Source organism: Anser brachyrhynchus (assembly GCF_964034855.1).
Source record: "Anser brachyrhynchus genome assembly, chromosome: 1".
Lineage (NCBI taxonomy): Eukaryota > Metazoa > Chordata > Aves > Anseriformes > Anatidae > Anser > Anser brachyrhynchus.
In genome coordinates this window covers 102,082,594-102,103,392 of record NC_137694.1, presented here as the reverse complement: position 1 = coordinate 102,103,392, position 20,799 = coordinate 102,082,594, and the positions used below count along the sequence as shown (strand labels likewise).

Genomic DNA, 20,799 nt, shown 5'->3' with positions numbered 1-20,799 from the left:
AATTTTGAATTAAGCTGAAGGGCCAAGGAGGATTTATTTGGAGAGCAAAGCAAAGCAATCAGGTGAAGTTCACTGAAGAGACAGGTTTACTGTAGTATAAATTCTTAGGCAAAGATTTTAAATTTGAGTCTTTAGGACATAGCTATTTAAACAGCAGTTTAATTGATAGTATCCACCCGTAGGTTCCCTTTTCTATAGATTCAAAGAACAAAGACAGCATACACTTCAGTGCTTCATTCCTATTACTTCCTCATTTATAAAATAAAGCAAAGCATTATAATCAATTATTTAATGTTGTTTATATGCTAAAATACTCCAAGTGTCTGGTAGAAAAGATTAGGGACTCCTTTTCATTCTGTCAATTATCAGCAAATTAACAGAACTAAGCAATCAACAAGCTTAGTGTTTTGTTCTGCTTTTTTAATTAATCTAAAATTTTAAACACAATTGGTTTCTCCATGGATACTTAAAGGCTTATTCAGTGCATTTTAAGGCTGAGCTGAAATCATACATTGCAGTTTTGTATGAAATGTATTGTTTCATTGACTAATTCTGAGGCACTTGTTTTCACAGTGGAATTAAATTCTGTTCAAAAGTTTAATTCATTTTCTTAAACATTATCTTGTTCATTGTGAGTCATTAAGATATTTTACAAGTGGTATGCTTCAGTAGCGGCAGCTTTCTTGCCAGAGCCTCATTAAAGATAAAGATGACTGGTTTGATAATTGTTTGCTTTTAATTTGCATGTTGTATATTTTTCTGCCAGGTCTGTAATTGTCTATCACATTAAGAAATCCTGTTGCTGCAGTTTAAATTAGATTCTTTGAATCTTTTTAGATAGGAATTGGTATACTTTCTCTAGATCTGTATAGTCTTGCCCAGTCTGCATGTTTTAGCCCCTCTCAAGCTGGCCAGGCAAGACTATTGATAATGAGAATATTTTTTTAAGGTTGTAATAACTCTCTGTTTAATATCAGGTTGAGTTCATCAAGGAAGCATTTTCACTCCCGTGCTAGGGATTGAAATACCTTCCTGTGTTAAAAATAACAATGATAATCTTTTAGATTCAAAGCGTGCCAGGGGGGTTTTCCTTGAGGAGGTTTGAGATTTCCCCTTTTGTTTCTGGAGTCACTGCAGCAGGATAGGGAGGATCCGCTCTGAGCTGGAGCACATTCCAGACATTGGGATAGTGTGGCTGTAGTGCTGTACCGTGCTGAAGTCCAGATCACCCGCTTGAGAGGAATTTTAACTTTGAACTTTGAATTATCCTCTCAAGACTGTGCTCCTCTTAGATTCCTTCTGCAGGTTGATTCCCCTAGTGAAACACACCAGTAATCAAAGATGTTCTGCACCAGTAGAAGTAGGTTCTACTTCTAGGAGATGATGTCTGTCCAGGGCCATGAAATAAACGAGAACTGGGTATTGGTCACTGGTCACTGTGACAAGTACTGTTTCTGCCACAAAAGGTTTGTTAGAATTAAACAAGTAAGGTCAGCCCATGGTCCTGCTGTTTGAAAGTAAAATCCATTTCCTTACATCCAGATCTCTAGTCTCTATGCATAACTAAATACATATTTCAGCTTTCTAATGCTGATGAAGGGAAGATGGGTTTTGGGAGTGTAAATTACTTCCATAGCTGGGATGCCTTGACATAGAGATATTTGCTTATTTTATGATTTAGAGTCATAGAATGCTTTGGGTTTAAAGGGACCTTAAAGATCATCTAATTCCCCCGCTTCCATGAAAGGGGCATCCACAACTTCTCTGAGCAACCTGTTCCGGTGCCTCACTACCCTCAGAGTAAAGAATTTCTTCTGAGTAGCTAATTTAAATCTGCCCTTTTTTAGTTTAAAGCCATTATTTCTTGTCCTATCACTACACTCCCTGACAAAGAGTCCCTCTCCTGCTTTCTTGTAGGCCCCCTTTAGCTACTGGAAGCCTACAATGAGGATATAAGGCAGTTGTCTTCAATAATAGCCTAGCTACTTGTTTTTCTTCAAGCAATCTTAACACTTTCTTTAACTTTTATGGTTGGTGGTGTTATCTGTAGATTGACTATGTAAGCAAGAAGAAGAATCTCTAATAGATTCCTTCATGTTTTTGTCACTGGTTTAGGTAGTATTAAAAACCTATCTTTATTTTAAAGGATCTGATGAGCATTCCACTTCAGGGTCTTTCATCTGCTGTCTTTTCTACTTAATGAAGTATTTCTTCTTCAGTCATTGCATAAGATTGAAGGGTGAGAATGGTTACACATGCCAGTTAGGCCTGTTGTATATGACTTTCCTTGGAGATGGAGTGGCTTTGTGGTTGTCTTTTCTTTTAGGCTGGTTTCCTTGAGTTGGTTGTTGCAGACCTGCTTTGACCTAGAGTGCATTTTGATAATGAGAGATCCATTTGAATGCACTGTGTTTCCTTAAATTTGTGGCATCTGTGGTCTGCCTAATTAGAATTGTTTTAGCAGTGCCATGGTGTCGGTCCACCCTGCCTTTCGTTAGTACTTGGTGCAGACTTTATTGTCATGTAACAACTCTGACTTCTTTAAAAGGTCTTTGGATAGATGTGAAGTGTGTTGTAACATGCATGTGTTAGAGCACAGCAGACAGACTAAAAGGGAAAGAAAAAAAAAAGACTTCCTGTAGTTGTAGTTACTTTAAATCTGTTGGCCATACAAATTCCAGCTTTGTTTTTTCTTGAGTCTTACCTCTTGTTGTGGTGGGCAGCTCAGTACCACACAGCCACTTGCTCACTTCCCATTTCACCCAGTGGAACTGGGGAGAGAATAGGAAGACCAAAAGTGAGAAAGCCCTTGGGACAAGATAAAAATTGTTTGATAAGTGAAGAAAAAGGAATGTCTGTCTGCCTCTTCCTCCCTCTTTTGCATTTAGTTTTTATTGCTAAGCATGATGTTATACAGTATGGACTGTCCATTGGGTCAGCTTGGGTCAGCTGTCCCATTTGTGTTCATCCCAGCCTCTTGCCCGTATCTGGCTTACCGACTGGCAGGGGCAGAATGGGAAAAATCATAAAGCCTCAATGCTCTGCAAAGACTGCGCAGCAGTAGTCAAAACTCTGGTTGTGGTATCAACTCTGTTTCAGTCACAAGTACAAAACACAGCACCATATGGCTGCTATGAAATAAACTTATTCCATCCCAGCCAGACCCAGTATAGCTGCTCAGCCCTCAACTTAGACTAATAAAAGCCCTCACAAAAATGTTTTCCAGTAACAAGATTTGTGTGTGGTGTATACGTGTTTAAGAAAAGAATAGATGTGGATGACAGGTCAAATAATAAAAGTTTCTGTGAAGTACCTGCTTGATGATTACTTTTCAACTCAGAGTGCATTACCGAAGTTTTGCTGTCAAAAGATTTATCATTTTGTTCCTTATTTATATAATGTGGCAATGTCTCAAATTTTGAGGTCTTCTGTGATCATAATTCATCAGAACAGCTTGTTCGTTTTCTCTAGTACCTCAGTGCTCACAGTCTTTTTGGCTTCTGCATAATAAATACACTAAGCAGTTCTGTAGCTAGTATCAAACTTTATAAATCTTTATACTTAACCTTATGGTAGAATGAAAATGGGCTACTTATTGTCTTCATATTTCTTTTGTCATGGAACACACGATGAGATTTTTTTTCCTCAATACTTTGATAGTCTCCGGTGAGACTTTAAAAAGTGCAAGTAAAGCAGTTCTTCACCTAGCACTTCAGCACATTGAAAGAATTTTAGAGGAAAGAAGTGGAAGACCAATTTTCTTTTAATGGCCCTGCTGCTTACAGATAGTCATATCATTTGCTAGGTATTTCAGACTCTGGATTCATGTGCTATCAGACCAAGGAATTATTTGTCTAATCTCAGGAAACTGAAGTCTATCTAAATATAAACCTGGCTTACTATTTGCAGTCCTTTCAAATAATACTCTTGCTTAATGAGTGTGCATAGTTTTGTTAATAGTTGAGCTATTTTGCTGCTCAATTCCTTCCATTAGCTCATGATGGATGTTCTGTTTTATTTAGAAGAACGAGTATTGCATTCATTAGGCAAATTTCATTAAATTTGGAGCTCAATCAACTAGAACTGTAATTATATGAAGAGGAAACTTCCTAATCTGACCTTTGTAAAACTGAGCCCTTTTGGAATCAGTTATTATCTTATGCAACATGACCAATGAGCCTTTGTATTGAACAGAGGTGGACCCTGGGAGGAGTGCCTTCAGCTGGGAAAAGTGTTATGGTCTATTATGATTTAATTGTTTTATAGCTTTTTTAACCACAATGAGACATCTGCTCTCTCTGTATCGGGAGCAATAACATATCATATTGGTTAAAGTGTTAGTAGACATTCCATACTCCTCTTAACTGTTATCTCATTGTTTATAGTGTGCTGTATTACTTTTCAAGTAACACATGCAATTTAAGTCCATGACTATCCTCTTGTCCTTTAAGGCAAAATTTATGAATCTTATCATGTCTATGAAATTTTAAAAACAAACAAACAAACAAAAATCCCATACTGTGTTATGAATGGAAAATAACTTACTTTTGAGCATTCACGCTGAATGGTTTGAATCAGCATCAGGAGTGGGGAATTATAGCTGCCTATCCATTGTAGTCTATTTTCCCTGTAGCACTGTGTATGACCCCAGTACAGACCAGTGATCTTTGAACTCTTTCTGCTTCAGATTTCAGCTGTTGCCTTGCTGGTACAGCAATGCATTTTAATATGGAAGAAGATAGCTATAACAGCATCATTACCTATTCTGATTAGGTTATGAACCACAGCACTATGATTCTATGTTTCTATGAATTCAGCAGAAGCTTTTTGTATTTTGAATCAAGTTAAGAATGACATCTCCTACACAGAGACATCTGGAGTCCTCCAAGAGAGAGAAGCTGAAAGCAATTCATTGATTTGAATCTCTCACCCACCGTAGCATAGCCCACAAATAGTTTTAAGTTGAACCTATCTTGCAACGTAGGGCAGCCAAGTTGTTATGTTAAGATTGTTATTCTCTGTAATGGAATTTGGCACTGGGCTGAAGGTGTTAAGCCTTACAGTACTTACGCACTGCACTGAATTAATTTTCTGAGAGTTACATGTATGCCTGGTAGCCACCTTGTCAAAGGATATGTCTTTATGCCCAGATATACCCTCTGTTCTTGTAGATACAAGACTTCTGGGAATGAGCTTCACGTTTTGGACTCCTGCCTCTTGATGAAAGGGGTGCACAAGAGTGGAATTAGCTTGCTTTGTGCTGTCTGATTGACACTTAAACAGAAGAAGACTGGGTAGAGAATCTGTTGCAACATGTCTTCTGTCATCTCTTGACTTTTGGAATTGTGTTCAGCTCAAAAGGTTTGAAAACCAAAGAGTGCTTTTCTTAGTCTTCCTCAGGAATGATGTGCTGATGAGGAGTTAGGATTAGTTATGTAAGAATATGCTATATGTAAGAAGAAAAAGGAAAAATAAACCAAATTTGGGTGAAATAGCAGCCTACTTTTAAGAAGAGAAATGAATCTATTTTTATGTGTTGGGATGTAAATGCTGTTCTTCAGAGACCATTTTAAGAAATGATTGAGCTGTCATTTGTAACCCAAAAGCTACAACCATACTGATCTGCATCTCAGAAACAGGCACCTGTCACTGCTCAGGGAAGTGGCATGTATGAGCAACAGTGGCTTTTATCAGTAATGTTTTGCTGGATGTTTGTGGGTCTAGGAAGGATAGACATAAAAGAGGAGAGAAAGAGTCCAACAGGTAGCACAAGAGAGAGCCTGAAGAAGCTGTTGAAGAGTGGCCCAGAAGATGCTCCGAGTATGAACCTACCCCTTTAATTGACTCTTGGGGGAAAAATGCTGAGAAGTTTGCTTTGTTCTGTTGGACTGTGTGTGTTTTTGTGACTGCAAACAATGCAAGAGGGTCTTGTGTGAAACAGGTTGTCATTGTATCCCTATTCACTCAAACACCTTGTGTATTTGAAAACTGTTTTCATTGTGGTTTAAATAACAGTACAGAAATTACTTCGAGTGCCATAGCGGTGTAACACATTCTAACGTTGCATCAGAAATACCTTGTCAGGTAATACTGAAATCAGTCCTTGTGTTATGGTCTGATTGGTGTGTCTGTGAAGTGAAAAATTAGATAACTGGTCATATTAGGCTTACAAAAAGGTACAAAGTTAAGTGCATGCTGTTTTTCTGCTCAAAGCACACCCTGTTGCAAGCAGTAGAATCCAGAACTGAGCTGGAGGTGTTAAGCCTTGCAGTACTTATGCACTGTACTGAATTAATTTCACTTCTGAGAGTTATAGGTGTGCCTGGTAGCCAACTTGTCAAAGGATATGTCTTCTAATTAATCTTAAGAAAGGTAGTATATCCTTATCTATACATGAATACTCTTAATGCACTACTGCTTGCCATATCTGGTTCATTCAAATTCATTAAAACAGTTGCACAGCTATTTTTGAAGAAATTAGTTGGCAATTATTTTGTGATCAAGACTGTTGTGTTTAATTTTCATTATTCAGAGAATGAAATTCCTGCAAATGGAATTAAATGTGCATGCAAGTACCAGTCATAGGTGTTTAAAAGAATTACTATGGAGGTGATGACTCAATTAAGTTATTGTAATGCTTGAGGTAAAATAAATAAATAAATAAATAAACCCTAAATACATGAAATGTAGGAATGAATGAATAGAAACAAGCAAGCAGCAACACTGCCCTGTAGAAATTCAATTATGGATGGAAAGCACATTAACAAAATAAAATTGGGTTAACTTTTTAATGTACTACTGTCATAAGATTGCTAATCATGTAGTTATTGTACCCTTCATAGAATACTGGTATGAACAATGACATTTGGCTATTTCGTTACTGTCTAGGAAGTTTTATACGCTCTGTGAAAATAAATAAACCCATGCATACCTAATTATCTTGCATTCCTCCAGAAAGAAAGACCTCTGCCTAGTAAGTGGGTTGGGGTGGCTTAAAGATGTTACAGCTTGTCATGTGTTGTTTGTCTAATTTTGCCAGAGGGTAGGAAGGCCCTGCAGAGGGACCTGGACAGCTTGGATCGATGGGCAGAGACCGATGGGATGAGGTTCAGCATGGCTAAGTGCCAGGTCCTGCACTTTGCCCACAACAATCCCATGCAGCGCTACAGGCTTGGGGCAGAGTGGCTTAAAAGCTGTGCAGTGGAAAAGGATCTGGGGGTGCTGGTTGATGCTTGCCCAAACATGAGCTGGCAGTGTGCCCAGGTGGTCAAGAAGGCCAACAGCATCCTGGCTTGTATCAGGAATAGTGTAGCCAGCAGGGCCAGGGAGGTGATCGTCCCCCTGTACTCAGCTCTGGTGAGGCTGTACCTTGAGTACTGTGTTCAGCTTTGGGCCCTTCACTACAAGAAGGACATCGAGGCCCTGGAATGTGTCCAGAGAAGGGCTACGAAGCTGGTGCAGGGCCTGGAACACAGGTCCTGTGAGGAGCGGCTGAGGGAACTGGGGTTGTTTAGTCTGGAGAAGAGGAGGCTCAGGGGAGACCTTATTGCTCTCTACAACTACCTGAAAGGAAGGTGTGAGGAGCTGGGGGTCGGCCTCTTCTCACAGATAACTAGCAACAGGACAAGAGGGAATGGCCCCAAGTTGTGCTAGGGGAGGTTCAGGTTGGAAATTAGGAGAAATTTCTTCTCAGAAGGAGTAGTTAAGCACTGGAATGAGTTGCCCAGGGAGGTGGTGGAGTCCCTGTCACTGTGGGTGTTTAAGGAAAGGCTAGATGTGGCTCTTAGGGACATGCTCAGTAGTAAATGTTGGGAAATGCAGTGCATCACTGCATGGGTTGTTTTATCTTGTTTACCAATTGTTTTATCTTGTTTTTGTGGGTTTGTTTTTAAACACTTCTGTACTAGAATTCCTAATAGTTTTTTGAAGCTGAATGTCTTTCTGTCCCTTTCTTGTGCCAAAGGAGAGTTGCTCATGTTCAGGTTATGAAAGCAGGTAAGGGTTTTTTTCTGTCTTTAGTCATCTTTTCTCCCCAGATTCCAAACTACGTCAGAGGACTTAAGCTTTGAAAGAGATATGATCCTCTTATGTAGCTGCTTATTCCTTGCTCAGTTGGACTATTCGTTATACTGTCATCTTCTAGTAACTTTGCTTTGCTACTGCTTGGGATATTTTCTCATGCTTGTGATGTTCAGAAAAAGTAATGAAATAATCAGTTGTAATAGAAATGTTTATTTTTGTGTGTAGGAAACTCACAAATGGGTGCTACCATAGTAGATGCACTGGATACTCTTTATATCATGGGGCTTCATGATGAATTCAGAGAAGGACAAGAGTGGATTGACAAAAATCTTGATTTCAGCGTGGTGAGTAGAGCTTGTCCTAATATTTCTCTAGTCCTCTTCATGGTGTTCTGATGGAGGGGAAGAAGTCTTTCAGCTGGAGTTTAAAAAACTTGTGACTAAAAGTATCAGAAGTTCATATGCAAACAAGTGAAGTGTTCTGTATTTAGATTAATATTAAAAAAAGAACACCTTTAACTCTCCAATTATAATTAAAGATATATACATATTATATTTTCAAAGCATAAATTATAAGTGGAAGAAAAGGAAGGTGGTCAGTGAGAAACTACAAGGTCTCTACAGAAGAAATGATTGCAGGAAAATAAGAGTTTACTAGCTCATAATAGCTGGAAATAACTGAGTTGTGAAAGAGAATTTCTCCCCAGACAAAATGAAACCTTGGTATACAGTCAGAATTGAGCAGATGTTTATTGTTATTCTTATATTAAATCCTACATTTCAGAAAGGATTTGTTGGCAATTTTTTTTGTTTGTTTTGTTTCATACATTTCCTGTCTGGCAAACATGAAAGAAATTCTACTTTCTGCTTTTTTAGTTAGTGCCAAAGAATTATTCAGTATAAAACTGAAGACTCTAAATATGTCAGAAATGGTGTAGACATAATGGTGCCATTATGGAAGGTGGAATAAATTACTACCACAGCTTTTGTCTGTTGTGAGGAAATCTCTGTAGAAATTTGCGGAGTTAGTCTAGGATCTGAGTGAAATAAATTTGCATGACTCACTGAGGTTAAATTACAGCTTCCTTTGTATTAGAAAACATTTCTGAAGGTTAACTAGTTGTCTTGTATATGCAAGACTTGAGTGATTTCCTTATGTGGTTCAAAGATTTAAAAAAAAAAAATTGTTCCTCTTGAATTCTTTTACTGGGAAATAAAAGTGACTGGTTTCACTATACACTGTACTGTTCCTTGTGTGATTCATGACTTTAATAGGTATTAATTAGAATCATACACTGCATTGTTGGTATTTTTCTTGTGTCATCTGTATCTGAATTAAAATACATATTTTACTAAAAAACTATTTTTGGGAGTATTTCAAACTTCGGACTTCTAATCATCAGTACTGTTAGAGGAAATCTTTAGTTACATAATCTCTTTGAGATAATGTGTGAAAAATATACATATTTTATATACATGCAAAATGCATGATACAGCTATAGTTTCCATAGTAGTAGTGTTAAAGGAAAGATATACTGGTGTATATCATGTCACCAATGTACTCTCTGGTGGGAAAACTTGCGTGATAATGATTTTCTGGATAAATGAAAGCCTGTTTTATTTCAGTGTGTTTTGATAAAACAACATTTTTGTCTAATGGGTTGAATGAGTAAAAGTTTATGAGAGACATGGGATGTAAGCAAGCAAAGGAGTGAGTGGGGCTCAGAAGAAAGCAAAAAGATGTTAAAACTAGGTAATTCCTCTTAGTTTTTCAGACTGGGTTAAATGAGTCAAAATGTACCAGTGAATTTAGCCCAAATACATTAATGTAGAGGGAGGCAGTAAAGTGGTTTCTCTTCAACTGCAAAACCACTGAGAAGCTCTTGTTGTTACAGCATTGAATACATAAAGGCTGTTCCTCGATGGAGAGTATCTTAAAATGAAGCTCTGAATTTGCACATTGGTAATTCATGTTAAGAAAACATGTTACAGGAATTCTCTAATTATTCTTCTACTTTGTCCTGTAAACCCAGAAGATTCAAAGTTATGGTTAAACATAAGAGAAAAGGTGCTGCGTTATGGAAATGTACAGTCCTTGCTTTCTCTCTCACCATCCCCAAGCAACTAGAATTGTACTTTGTAGTGATAATATGATCAGAGAGTAGGAGAAAAACTAATTCGATTTTTAAAAATCAGTTGACGCAAAAGCTGGAATTATCACTGTGTCATGAAAGCATTCACAGGAATTTTGGTATGGTTTAACATATTGAAACAGTACAAAACCCTTACATGTATACTGGTTTAAGATGTAGAATAATAGAATCATCTAGGTTGGAAAAAACCTGCAAGATTGTCGAGTCCAACCATCAACCTCGCTTACCCAGTCCCATCACTAAACCATGCCCTTAGTGCCATGTACATACATGTCTTAAATACTCCAGGTGTGAGCACTTCAGCACTGCCCTGGGCAGCCCATTCCGGTGCTTGACCACCCTCTCCATGAAGAAATTCTTCCTAACGTCCAAACTAAACCTCCCCTGGCACAACTTGAGACAGTCTCCTCACATCCTGTTTGCCTTTTTTCTTTGATTAGAGAGTTGATTAATTACTTACATTTTCTTTGTGTTTCAGAATTCTGAAGTGTCTGTATTTGAGGTCAATATTCGCTTCATTGGTGGTCTTCTAGCAGCATACTACCTTTCAGGCCAAGAGGTAAGGATACTGGAAGGTGTCTGCGTCATGCAGTGTATTTTAGTAAATAAAGTTGCACATGAAGATTTTTTTAGAATCTTGGTATATTGTTAGTTTGCAAACTAATTTCACAGTAATGAGTTATACAGAGTAACCAAATTTTCTGACTATGGAATCTGTAAGGTTGGTTTCTGTGCCCATTTAAGCTGATTTAGGACCCTTTGTTAGAACTTTGAAACTCTTTTATCAAGATGCTTTCAAAAGAAGTCCACATCAGTAAACATCAACCTGAAATGTCAAATCACTGTTCTTTAGTGCCAAAAATAACTTGTTTTGATATTCTGTAACTCCTCAAAGCTAGAAATAAGCGTTTTGTCACTTGCCTTGCAAGGCTACAGGTTTGTTTGACAAAAGCAATACAACAATCTTCTTGCCATTTTCTCAGTGACAAACTGAGAAATATCAAGCCAATTCCATCCCACTTTTCAAATTTCTGTTAAAAAACGATTGGAGACTTACACTTCTGAGTGCTTATCCAAAGGCATGCTTAGATTGAAAGGATGCATATACCCAAGGACTTGCAATCACAGATGTTATCTTCTCTTCCAATAACATTGTTGTGATTTCATGCCTCATTACTTCACATACTTTAACAGAGCCTGAGGCTGACCCAACCTACAGATTAACTCATAGCTCTTCTCACATCTTAACAGCTAGCTATCTTTTGATCTGTTGCCCATGTCTTTAATTTTATCTTTTATTTTCTTCCTTACTTTTTTTTTTCTTTTTGGCCATTCTGTAGTCCACTACCTAAAACTTTAGGCTTCCTGCCATATTTTACAGGTTAAGGTTTGATACGCTTTCCGGTATCCATACATATTTTTTCCCTTTGTTTAGGGGACCACCACATACATATCAACAAGTTCTCATGGATTTTAAGCCTGCAACCCTAAGAGGAACCAGGAGAAACCCCATATTAGTTGTCTCTTTAAGTATTTGGCATCATCCTGGGACCCATTAATTTTCTTGTTAGGAGTGAGTACACTATGGAAGAAGAGTATAGTGACAAATCCAGTGGGTAGCGTGAGTGCAAATCCAGTGGGTATCCTGAAAAAATTGAGAGTACATTTTTCATCAAGTACTACTTTTCATTCTTGTTGTTGTCCACATTCTTCAAGGACTGTGTCTGCAGAGTGATCAGGTGCAAGCAGTCCTTTCTGTTGCACCGATTTATGTGGTCTGTGATAGAAGCCTAAAGGAAAGGAGAAGCACAGAATTTTGCTACTCTGTTTTATTTGTAGTAATTTAAGAGCTGAACTTGCATTCACAGCAGTGAGTATTTCTCTGCCTCCAGAATCTGTCAGGAGACATCTGACATCAGAGATTACTGGGAGCTCAGTAAAGTACTAAGTCAAGTCCCTTTAAGTACTGAAAGGGGGCTCTTTCTGTACTTAAAGTGGGCTTATAAAAAAGATTGAGAGAAACTTTTTACTTAGGCAGATAATGATAGGACAAGGTGGAATGGTTTTAAACTAAAAGAGAAGAGATTTAGATTGGATGTTAGGAGGAAATTCTTCATTCAGAGGATGGTGAGGCAATCCCATAGAAGTCATGGATGCCCCATCTCTGGAGGTGTTCAAGACCAGGTTGAATGGGGCCCTGGGCAACATGATTTAGTGGGGTGGCATCCCTGTCCATGGTAGAGGGCTTGGAACTAAATGGTCCTTAAGGTCCCTTCCAACTCAAGCCATTCTATGATCCTATACTTTGCCCTCAGGGAGTGGTCCAGTGTTGCAAGTCAACCTTTAAAACTGATAGCTGTGGCAACTCTTCAGGAAGACGGCCTTTATAGCAGCTATCACTTGTATCAGAGTAGCAGTGAAATTCAAGCCCAGTTACTTTACACTTTTGTCCTAACAAAAGGCATAAAAATCCCTGAATGATCATCCCAAATATTTATTTGAGGGAGCTCTCAAATTTCATCTGGGTCAGCATTATTAACCCACCAGTTTTCTTCTGAAGACCCCCAGAACAGAAGCTTTCTTTTGCTATCAGACATAAGCAAGGAAAACTGCTTATAGCAATTTCTGTAGCAAAAATGTTTCATGGAGAGTGGTCTCAGCTGCATGTGGTTTTCAACTTGTGTCAAGGAGCAGCTGGAACAGCTAAGCTGGAGCTGTTAGGAGGAGTCACTGTTCTTTAGTGTAAGTGATCTCAGCAGCATAGTGAAGGATGCTTCCTTTCCAAAAATCTGTATTTCTGTCACTTGTAGCTCAGATCACATTTAGTACTATGTGATCACTGAAGCCTTCAAGCATTGAGCAGAGCAGTCCTACATCATCTTTTCAGCTACGAACATTGATCCTGTCTCTGGATAACTTAAGCTGGATCATGCCCCTTGGAATCATCTACCATGAACATGAAAAACCTCAGAGAAAGAACAATGATCACTCATCAATAACAGGATTGTTGAGATAGATCAATATTATACCTCTGCAAAAGCACCTTAGCAAGAACACTTTTGCCCCAGTATGCAGATGGGTGCAGCCAAACACTGCCAAAAGCATGTGCTTTGCCTGCATTTGTAAGGCTGGGTACTCCTTTCCCTTTCAGTTGCTTCTAACCACTTGGATAGAGTCAGAGCAATCTCCTTTGTTTAAAGAGTTTTCATCCATTCATTTTATGTCTTTCCTTCTCAGAAGGCTTTTATCCTCTTTCTTAGATTTTGACCTTTGGGCTGACTTTTGCCACTTAAAAATATTTTTATGGCATCAGTTTCACCAATGGATTTTAAACACTTCATAACTTGTCGGAGATTATTCCTGTCAAGTGATCATATATATTATCTTTATTTTCCAAAAGAAGGACTCATAAACAAGTGTTCATGCTTCATTTCTTTCAAATAGTTTGGTGGATAGGACTGCTTCTGGTACCTGAGAGACTACTTAATTTGCCAAGTTGTATGATTTCTCTGTAGTTTATCAGCATGAATGAGATAAGCGAGGAAACTTGAGACTTTTCAGTGACTGAAGCCAGTAGAGAGAGATCTGCCTCTGAAGAAAACTTCTTGGAATCACTTGTTTCCCATTTAAACTGTTAGAAACAGGCTGTAGATCACTGTCAGGAGGCTGAAGCAGCTGGGGAGAGAGACCTAACCCAGACCAAGAGAGTCAGAGGAATATGGTGTTACATGGATTTCTTTTTGTTTCACTGCACACTCTTTATTTTATCTATATTAGGATGGATCCTTTAACTTTGTATGTTTTCATTGTCTTTCTGAGCTTTGCCTTTGAGAAACTCAATTCTTTGAGTCTGAATAACTCAGGACAGTTGACAATATTTAGCTGAAATTTTGATTTGAATGTTTTTATACATGACATTGTAGTTAATATATATTTGGCATAACCTTAGTTATGTCTTTTCACATACATGCAGTCATTTCAGGTTTTTGTACTATTTCTTCCTTAATGTTGGTTTCAGTGTGTAAGCCTAGGTGTGGGTGTGTGTTGTTTTTGTTTTTTTCTGATCCTCAAGAATTCATTGCTTGTTTGATATGCTTTTTCTATGGGCTTTCAAAATCGTGTCATCACAGGTGCATTTTGTCTGAGGTGCCAAATTCAACCATGTATACCCACAAAAGAAAACCTGTCCAATAGGTGTGTGAGAGGCACCTGGTTCTTTGGACAAAATGATGGATGAACATCTGTATCTGTAGTCATATGATATTGAAAGGAGCTTGCTACTAGGCTGCAACTCCAGAATGTGTTCTCTAAGGTCGTTATTTTGAGCACAGGTTTCCCCCTCTGAAGCATATGTGCTGGCTGCATACAGAGCCACAGGTGCTTTTCAGTGCCACATCTGACTTGAAGTTGGTCAGTAGGTTATAGGTTGTTTAGGAAGCATTGTTCTGTCCTGTAATTGCATAAAATGGAAGTCCAGCCAGAGGGGAGATCACAAAGGAAGAGCAAGTCATTACTCACCTTCTATACAGCAGGCTGTGCAGATGTGTGTGTCTAACACCTGTCTTTACATGCACCCAGAATGAACCTTCTATTTTTAATCTTTTCTGTACAGTGGTACTGGATATGTGTCCTATAAATGTTTGCTCATTCAGGTATTCAGTATTCTTGTAAGAGAACCTCTTATACTAATTTCAGACATCATCAGTTGAGTAGTGGGTAGATTTGAGGATAAAATACAAGAGATACTTGCTGATCTAGGTTTGCTTCAATGAACAGAAGCATGATGTTACACATGCTTGGCTTTACCTTTTCTCAGAAGTTGGTACTCTGAGGGCCTATGACCCTCAGTTACAGATTAGAGTTCTTAAAACTCCGAAAAATTCAGTACATGTTCTGAAGCAAGATGAATCAGAAAAAGAAGTGCTGCAACTGGCGATGGCCTCTGTAAACTCAGATTTAACTCTCTTGACTAGCATCTTGTGGGAAGTCTGTAATAAAACCAAACATGGAGCCCATGGCATCTTGCTAGGCCTTCCTGTAGAAGTTCAGCAGCAACTGTTCGCAGTAGGATTCTGGGGTTGTTTCCAGTTGTTGTGTGTCCTGGTTTGTAAAGCAAGTGATAATCAGGATTAGTAAGTGATACTGATATGCTTTGCTTAGAGTTTACTTGATAGTAGTCCCTAAAAAGGTTTGTGAGGTATGCTGGAGTAGCCCCGTTTTGCAGTTAGCATCTTATCTAGTATGATAAGCATCTTATCTAGTATGAACAGCATTTGTCTGTGGAGAGAGTCCTTAAGCTACTTGTTGACTACTTGCTTTTTTCATTAAGTGGAGCTTCACCAATTAAAACTTCTGATGTGACTGGTAGCAGCAAATAAAATATTTCTGCTAGCAATAACACATGGGATGACAGAAGCCTGAGGATTGACAGTGTCAGTTGTTACGGGGAGTACACTACACTCACACTTGAGAACTAGCGTCAAATAAAGAAAACAAAACAAATATTATTCTAATAGCTGTTGTGTGATGGTGGCTGGAGGACATTTATGCCATTATGACAGTTATTGTCTGCTGTTGATTTATTAATACAATAAAAGGGATGGCTTACTGTTCTATTTTTGAAGAAAGTTATTCATGACATCTGCAATATGAAAAAGATTAATAATTTACTGTGCTTGCGTATGCCAGCAGTTCCTTTACATGGTTGTTTTTCTCCTTTTTATAAACACCATCAAAATGATGCTTTTTCTGGGCAAGATAATGTAACTTGTTTGGATAAATTCAACCTGAAATCTGTCATTTAGAATAGAGAGCAAGGGCTGTAACCTACCTGATGTTCTGTTAACAAATAATCAAAATAATCCTTTCTAGGATTTATTTTTAATTTTTCCAGGAAACTGATATGCAGTGTTTCTTCTGTTCAGGAAGACTCCCTAGTAAAATGATGTTATTTACACCAGTGAATATCCCTGACAACTGACCAGCATATATAAAATACAGGTCTTCAGTAAGCTAATATATTTTGTGAACTGTTTTCACAGTTGTCTTGACTGTGCCTATGAAGGGGCTTATCTAAATTAAGTTTGTCAAAAAGTTAAAAACTCAGAAGAGATGACAGCATTGTGTACGTCCTATCCAATAAAGATTTTCAGTTTATTGCTGTGAGATGAGCTGCTTTTTCATAAGTGATCCAGACAACTCACAGGTCTCTAGCAACCTGAAAAAAAATAAATTGAGTTTTAAAGCAGTGCCATGTGTATGCTCATTGTAGTGCAGATTATAAACTTTGGATAATTTCTATTTACTAGGCTTATAGTAAACATTTTCTTGACTGGCAAATGATACTTTGCCTGATTTATTGCTGAATCTTAGTATTGGATAGCACAAGAAGAGGAAGAAAGGAGGAGGAAACTGACTTTATTGTAATTTTGTTGCCTCTACTGTAGGTTGGAATGAAAATAGGTTTGTCCATTGGTGTAATATGCTTTAAAGTGTTAGAATTAAAGGATAAGCTGTTTTAACAGTAGAAAATAGGATAACTATGCAGTGATAGCCACTCTTAAATCTCTTTAATAGAATGACAGAATCATAGAATGCTTTGGGTTGGAAGGAACCTGCACTTGGCCTTGTTGAACCTCATGAGGTTTTCCCCGGACCACCTCTCAAGCCTGTCCAGGTCCCTCTGGATGGCATCCCTTCCATCCACCATGTCGACCACGCCACACAGCTTGGTGTCATCAGCAAACTTGCTGAGGGTGCGCTCAATCCCACTGTCCATGTCACTGACAAAGATGTTAAACAGTGCCTGTCCCAATACTGCCTCCTGAGGAACACCACTTATTGCTGATCTCCACCTGGATGTTGACTGTGACTCTTTGAGTGCGACAACCCAGCCAATTCCTTACCTACTGAATGGTCCATCCATCAAATCTATGTCTCTCCAATTAGAGACAAGGATATAATGCAGGAAAGTGGCAAATGCTTTGCACAAGTCCAGGTGGATGATGTCAGTTGCTCTTCCCTTATCCACCCATGCTATAACCCCATTGTAGAAGGCCACCAAATTTGTCAGGCATGATGTGTCCTTAGTGAAACCATGTTTGTTGTCACCAGTCACCTCCTTATTTTCCGTTTGCCTTAGTGTGGTTTTCAGGAGGATCTGCTCCATGACCTTGCTGGACACAGAGGTGAGACTGGCCTGTAGTTCCCTGGTCTTCTTTTTTTTCGCTTTTTAAAAATGGGGGTTATGTTTCCCCTCTTCCAGTCAGTGGGATCTTCTTCAGTCATGTTGCTGTAAAGGTTTATAACTGGTAAGAAAGAATAGGTCATCTGTCACTACTTGCTTGCCATGTATTTCTTGATGACTGTGTCTATTAGTTTTTTGCTCCCTCTTTAGTAGTTTTAACAGTCATGCTATGGGCACTGATGACAGCAAGCACGGTATCTTACCTGTGATTTTTCCACGTGTTTCATTTATTTGCATTGATGTTAACATTGTAAAATGCAAATTTCTACCCACTGAGTTTTCCTACAAGAACTTTCCTGAGAAGTTTAGCTTCTGCACTGAAGGTTTTCACACTTGATCTCATTCTGAGAGGAAGTATGGTGTTGTTTTTGGACAACTGAAAGCACAGTTCTTCTGGCTGGATTGTTTAAGCTGCCCTTTTCCCTCTGAAACAAAAATAAAATTCAACTCCAGACATGATCACATTGTAACACAAGGCATCTTTGGTTTTGCATTTTGGAACTTCTTTACATTCAATGCTAACTCCCATCTTTAAAAAGGAGTTTGAATATTAAAATAAAAATAAAAAAGGCTGCTAAGCAAAACTACTAAAACTAACAAAAAGTCACTAACAAAAGTCTTGTTGCCTCTAAGAATATGTACACCTGTCACGTGATAAAACTGAACTCTTCAAATCTATTAGCTATCAAGAGGATGCTAAGCCATCTGCAGTGGTTACCATATTACAGTTTATGAACTGGAAAATCAGCAAACAAATTTGCACAGAAATGACCAAGAAGTGCTCTGGCCTAGTAATTTACATTATTTTTTTTTAGTTTCAAAATACAAAATTTCAGATATATGCCTAAACCAGAAGAATGTTTATGTTCAAAAAGGTCATTTAAGATGACCTAGGTATCTGTGAGTCAGTCCATCTTCACTCCTTCTTTCCCCACCCCAGGAATTCAGTTGATGAGATCATCAGCATAATAATGACTTGATAATAAAATGGTTCACATAAGAATGTATAGCTGACTGTTAATTTGCTTATGTTGAAATGACAAGTAAATAGAAAACTCTATTGAAATTCAGTCAACTGGTCATTTTGGCCTATACAGTTGAAGTCAGTTTTAATGTTGCCAGGGATGTACATGCAGACTGTTAGTTATAAGAAAACAAACACACAAAAAACAATAACCCACATTGGCAAGACCAACAGGACAAGGGAATGTGTTTTGAGTAGCTCTGACTGAAGAATATGTGGAATTCACAGAAGACAAGCAGCTCAACTCGTACTTTTTATATGAAATCCTGTGGCAAAAAACCTGTAAGCATTTGGATTTACAGAACGAGTTTTGAACAGGAAGAGGAATTTACTTCTATTTAAGTAGTCAAAAAAGGCCAGTGTTGGTATGCTCCAATCTTCTTGGTAATCATGTTTTTAAAAGGATGTGTAAAAACAGCAGAAGTGGTAGAAAAATCATGGAAAGATAGAGGAACCTCCTGTACACATGAATAGTCAGTCAATATACGGTAGATAAATCAATCCAGATTTGTCACTCTGTCAGCAAATAGTATTTAAAGTTAACTTGGTAATTATTCTTTATTTTATACAGAAGTTGAGATTGTTGCTCTGAGTCTTTTTGATTTTTGATTGCATGACATAAAAGAGGAAAATCCTTGTCTTTTACATCTGGCTGTAAGATCTATAAATTATTCTACAGGAGTTTAGGATATTTCTCTTACCATTTTTCAAAATAAATGTTTTTTCAAGTGTCTTGCAGAATTTATGCAAATATGAAGATTTGGTACTTACTAATTCATTGCTTATAGCTTGTGTTTACCATGTAATTTTTTGTCAGAGCTTGGACCTAATGCATGTATATAACTGTAAATAAGCTAAATATGTCTGCAAATATATAAAAACATGCCAGTTCATCCATTAAAAAAAAAAGCAAAACCAACAAAATGCTATTTACTTGCTTTCAGGTGCAATGTAGTGGACTGTATTTTGTATCTGACATAGTGTGAAGGATATGTTTTTGTAAATGTAAAAGCTATGTGTTTTTTTTGGAGTATTTTGTTTCTAGAGTGTGATTTTTGCACTGTAATCTGTCACATCATACCAATGGGAGGAAGGAGTCTGTTTATAATGAGTGTACATAGTGTGAAACAATATGTAACTTCATCTATGTTTAACTTTTTTGTAAAGGCAAATACAGTCTAAGGAGGACTGAGTCATTTCTGGCAAAGTCTAAAGGGGAAATCAAGATTGATTTGAAATGGAAAGCTTGGCAGCACGTTGAAGAGAAAGAGGAGACAGGAATAACAGAAAGTAGAAACTGATACAATGTAAGCACAGCTGAAGGACAAAAACGACATAGCACAGAAAAGTATATGGGAAAATAAAATATTTGACGTGAATGGAGAATGTATTAGGAGCAAATATTGCCAAAAATGCTATAGATTAATAATCAGAGGTGGTAGATAATTTTTATTGCATGAGAAGGACTCTCATAAAACTTGTAAATATAGCATAAATGGCTTAATTGCTTGATTTCAGAACTGTTGTTAGGGTTCCTAATACATAGTTTCTTTCTAGAATCTGCAGAGATACTGGATCATCAGTTGGGTTGGAACCTTTAGGAACATAGCACAGGCTTGGTATTAGCAAAATAACAAGGATCATTTATTAAAAACAAACTAAAAAACCTACCAAGATAAATTTCTACCATTTACTTTGTCTGGGTGTGTTTAGCTAGGAAGACATGTTGAAAGGCAGATACGTTAGGGTCAATTCTAGGTCTGAAGAATCTGCTCTGGTGATGAGAAAGTGTTCTGCCCTATTCCCCAGGCTGTTCCTAGTACTCTTGTTTCTTGTAGCTAGACTCTTATCATTCCCTTCATGGCCTCTTGTTATTGTCTTCTCTGCTTTGGCCTTCCTTCCATTCATTTTCTGGCCTTCCTCCTGATGCCTTTTTCTTCATCCCTTCTGCTTCTGTTCATGCTCTTTTAATTTCTTCTGCCTGGCACTTCACTTCGTGTGGGGTGGGAGGCTGGAAGCCCTGCCTTTACCACTTTTGCTTCCCTGCTGGTAACGCTCCATACTGATCTTCTGCCCCTTGATGGCTGTTTTGTTTTGTTTCCTGTTGGCCATCCAGATATGTTTTATCTTCCTCATTCTGTTTTCTTTTTTTGTTTTAAGTCAATCCTTCTTGCTGCCTGCAACCAGTAGGAGAACATTTAAGGCAGATGCCAGACATAGTATGCTCTCACATCTGGTTCCCAGAGCTACTGTGGCTCCCACAGCAAGAAGAAATCACTTGAATGGAGGGGCTTTTAAAAGCCCGATTGTGTCTTTGGAGCATGCATAGGTGTGAGTGATTCTGTTTGGTATGTT

At 38.1% G+C, this 20,799-nt stretch overlaps 1 protein-coding gene across 2 annotated transcripts in view; it reads left to right on the top strand.

The window, feature by feature from the left end:
• MAN1A2 (mannosidase alpha class 1A member 2) overlaps nucleotides 1–20,799 on the top strand; it is a 141,776-nt gene that overhangs the window by 62,400 nt on the left and 58,577 nt on the right. For both annotated transcript variants that reach the window (XM_080551393.1, XM_080551394.1), the window contains exons 4-5: nucleotides 8,248–8,366; nucleotides 10,653–10,733. In XM_080551393.1, coding sequence (XP_080407519.1) covers nucleotides 8,248–8,366; nucleotides 10,653–10,733 — 200 coding nt within the window. The remainder of the gene's footprint in view (nucleotides 1–8,247; nucleotides 8,367–10,652; nucleotides 10,734–20,799) is intronic.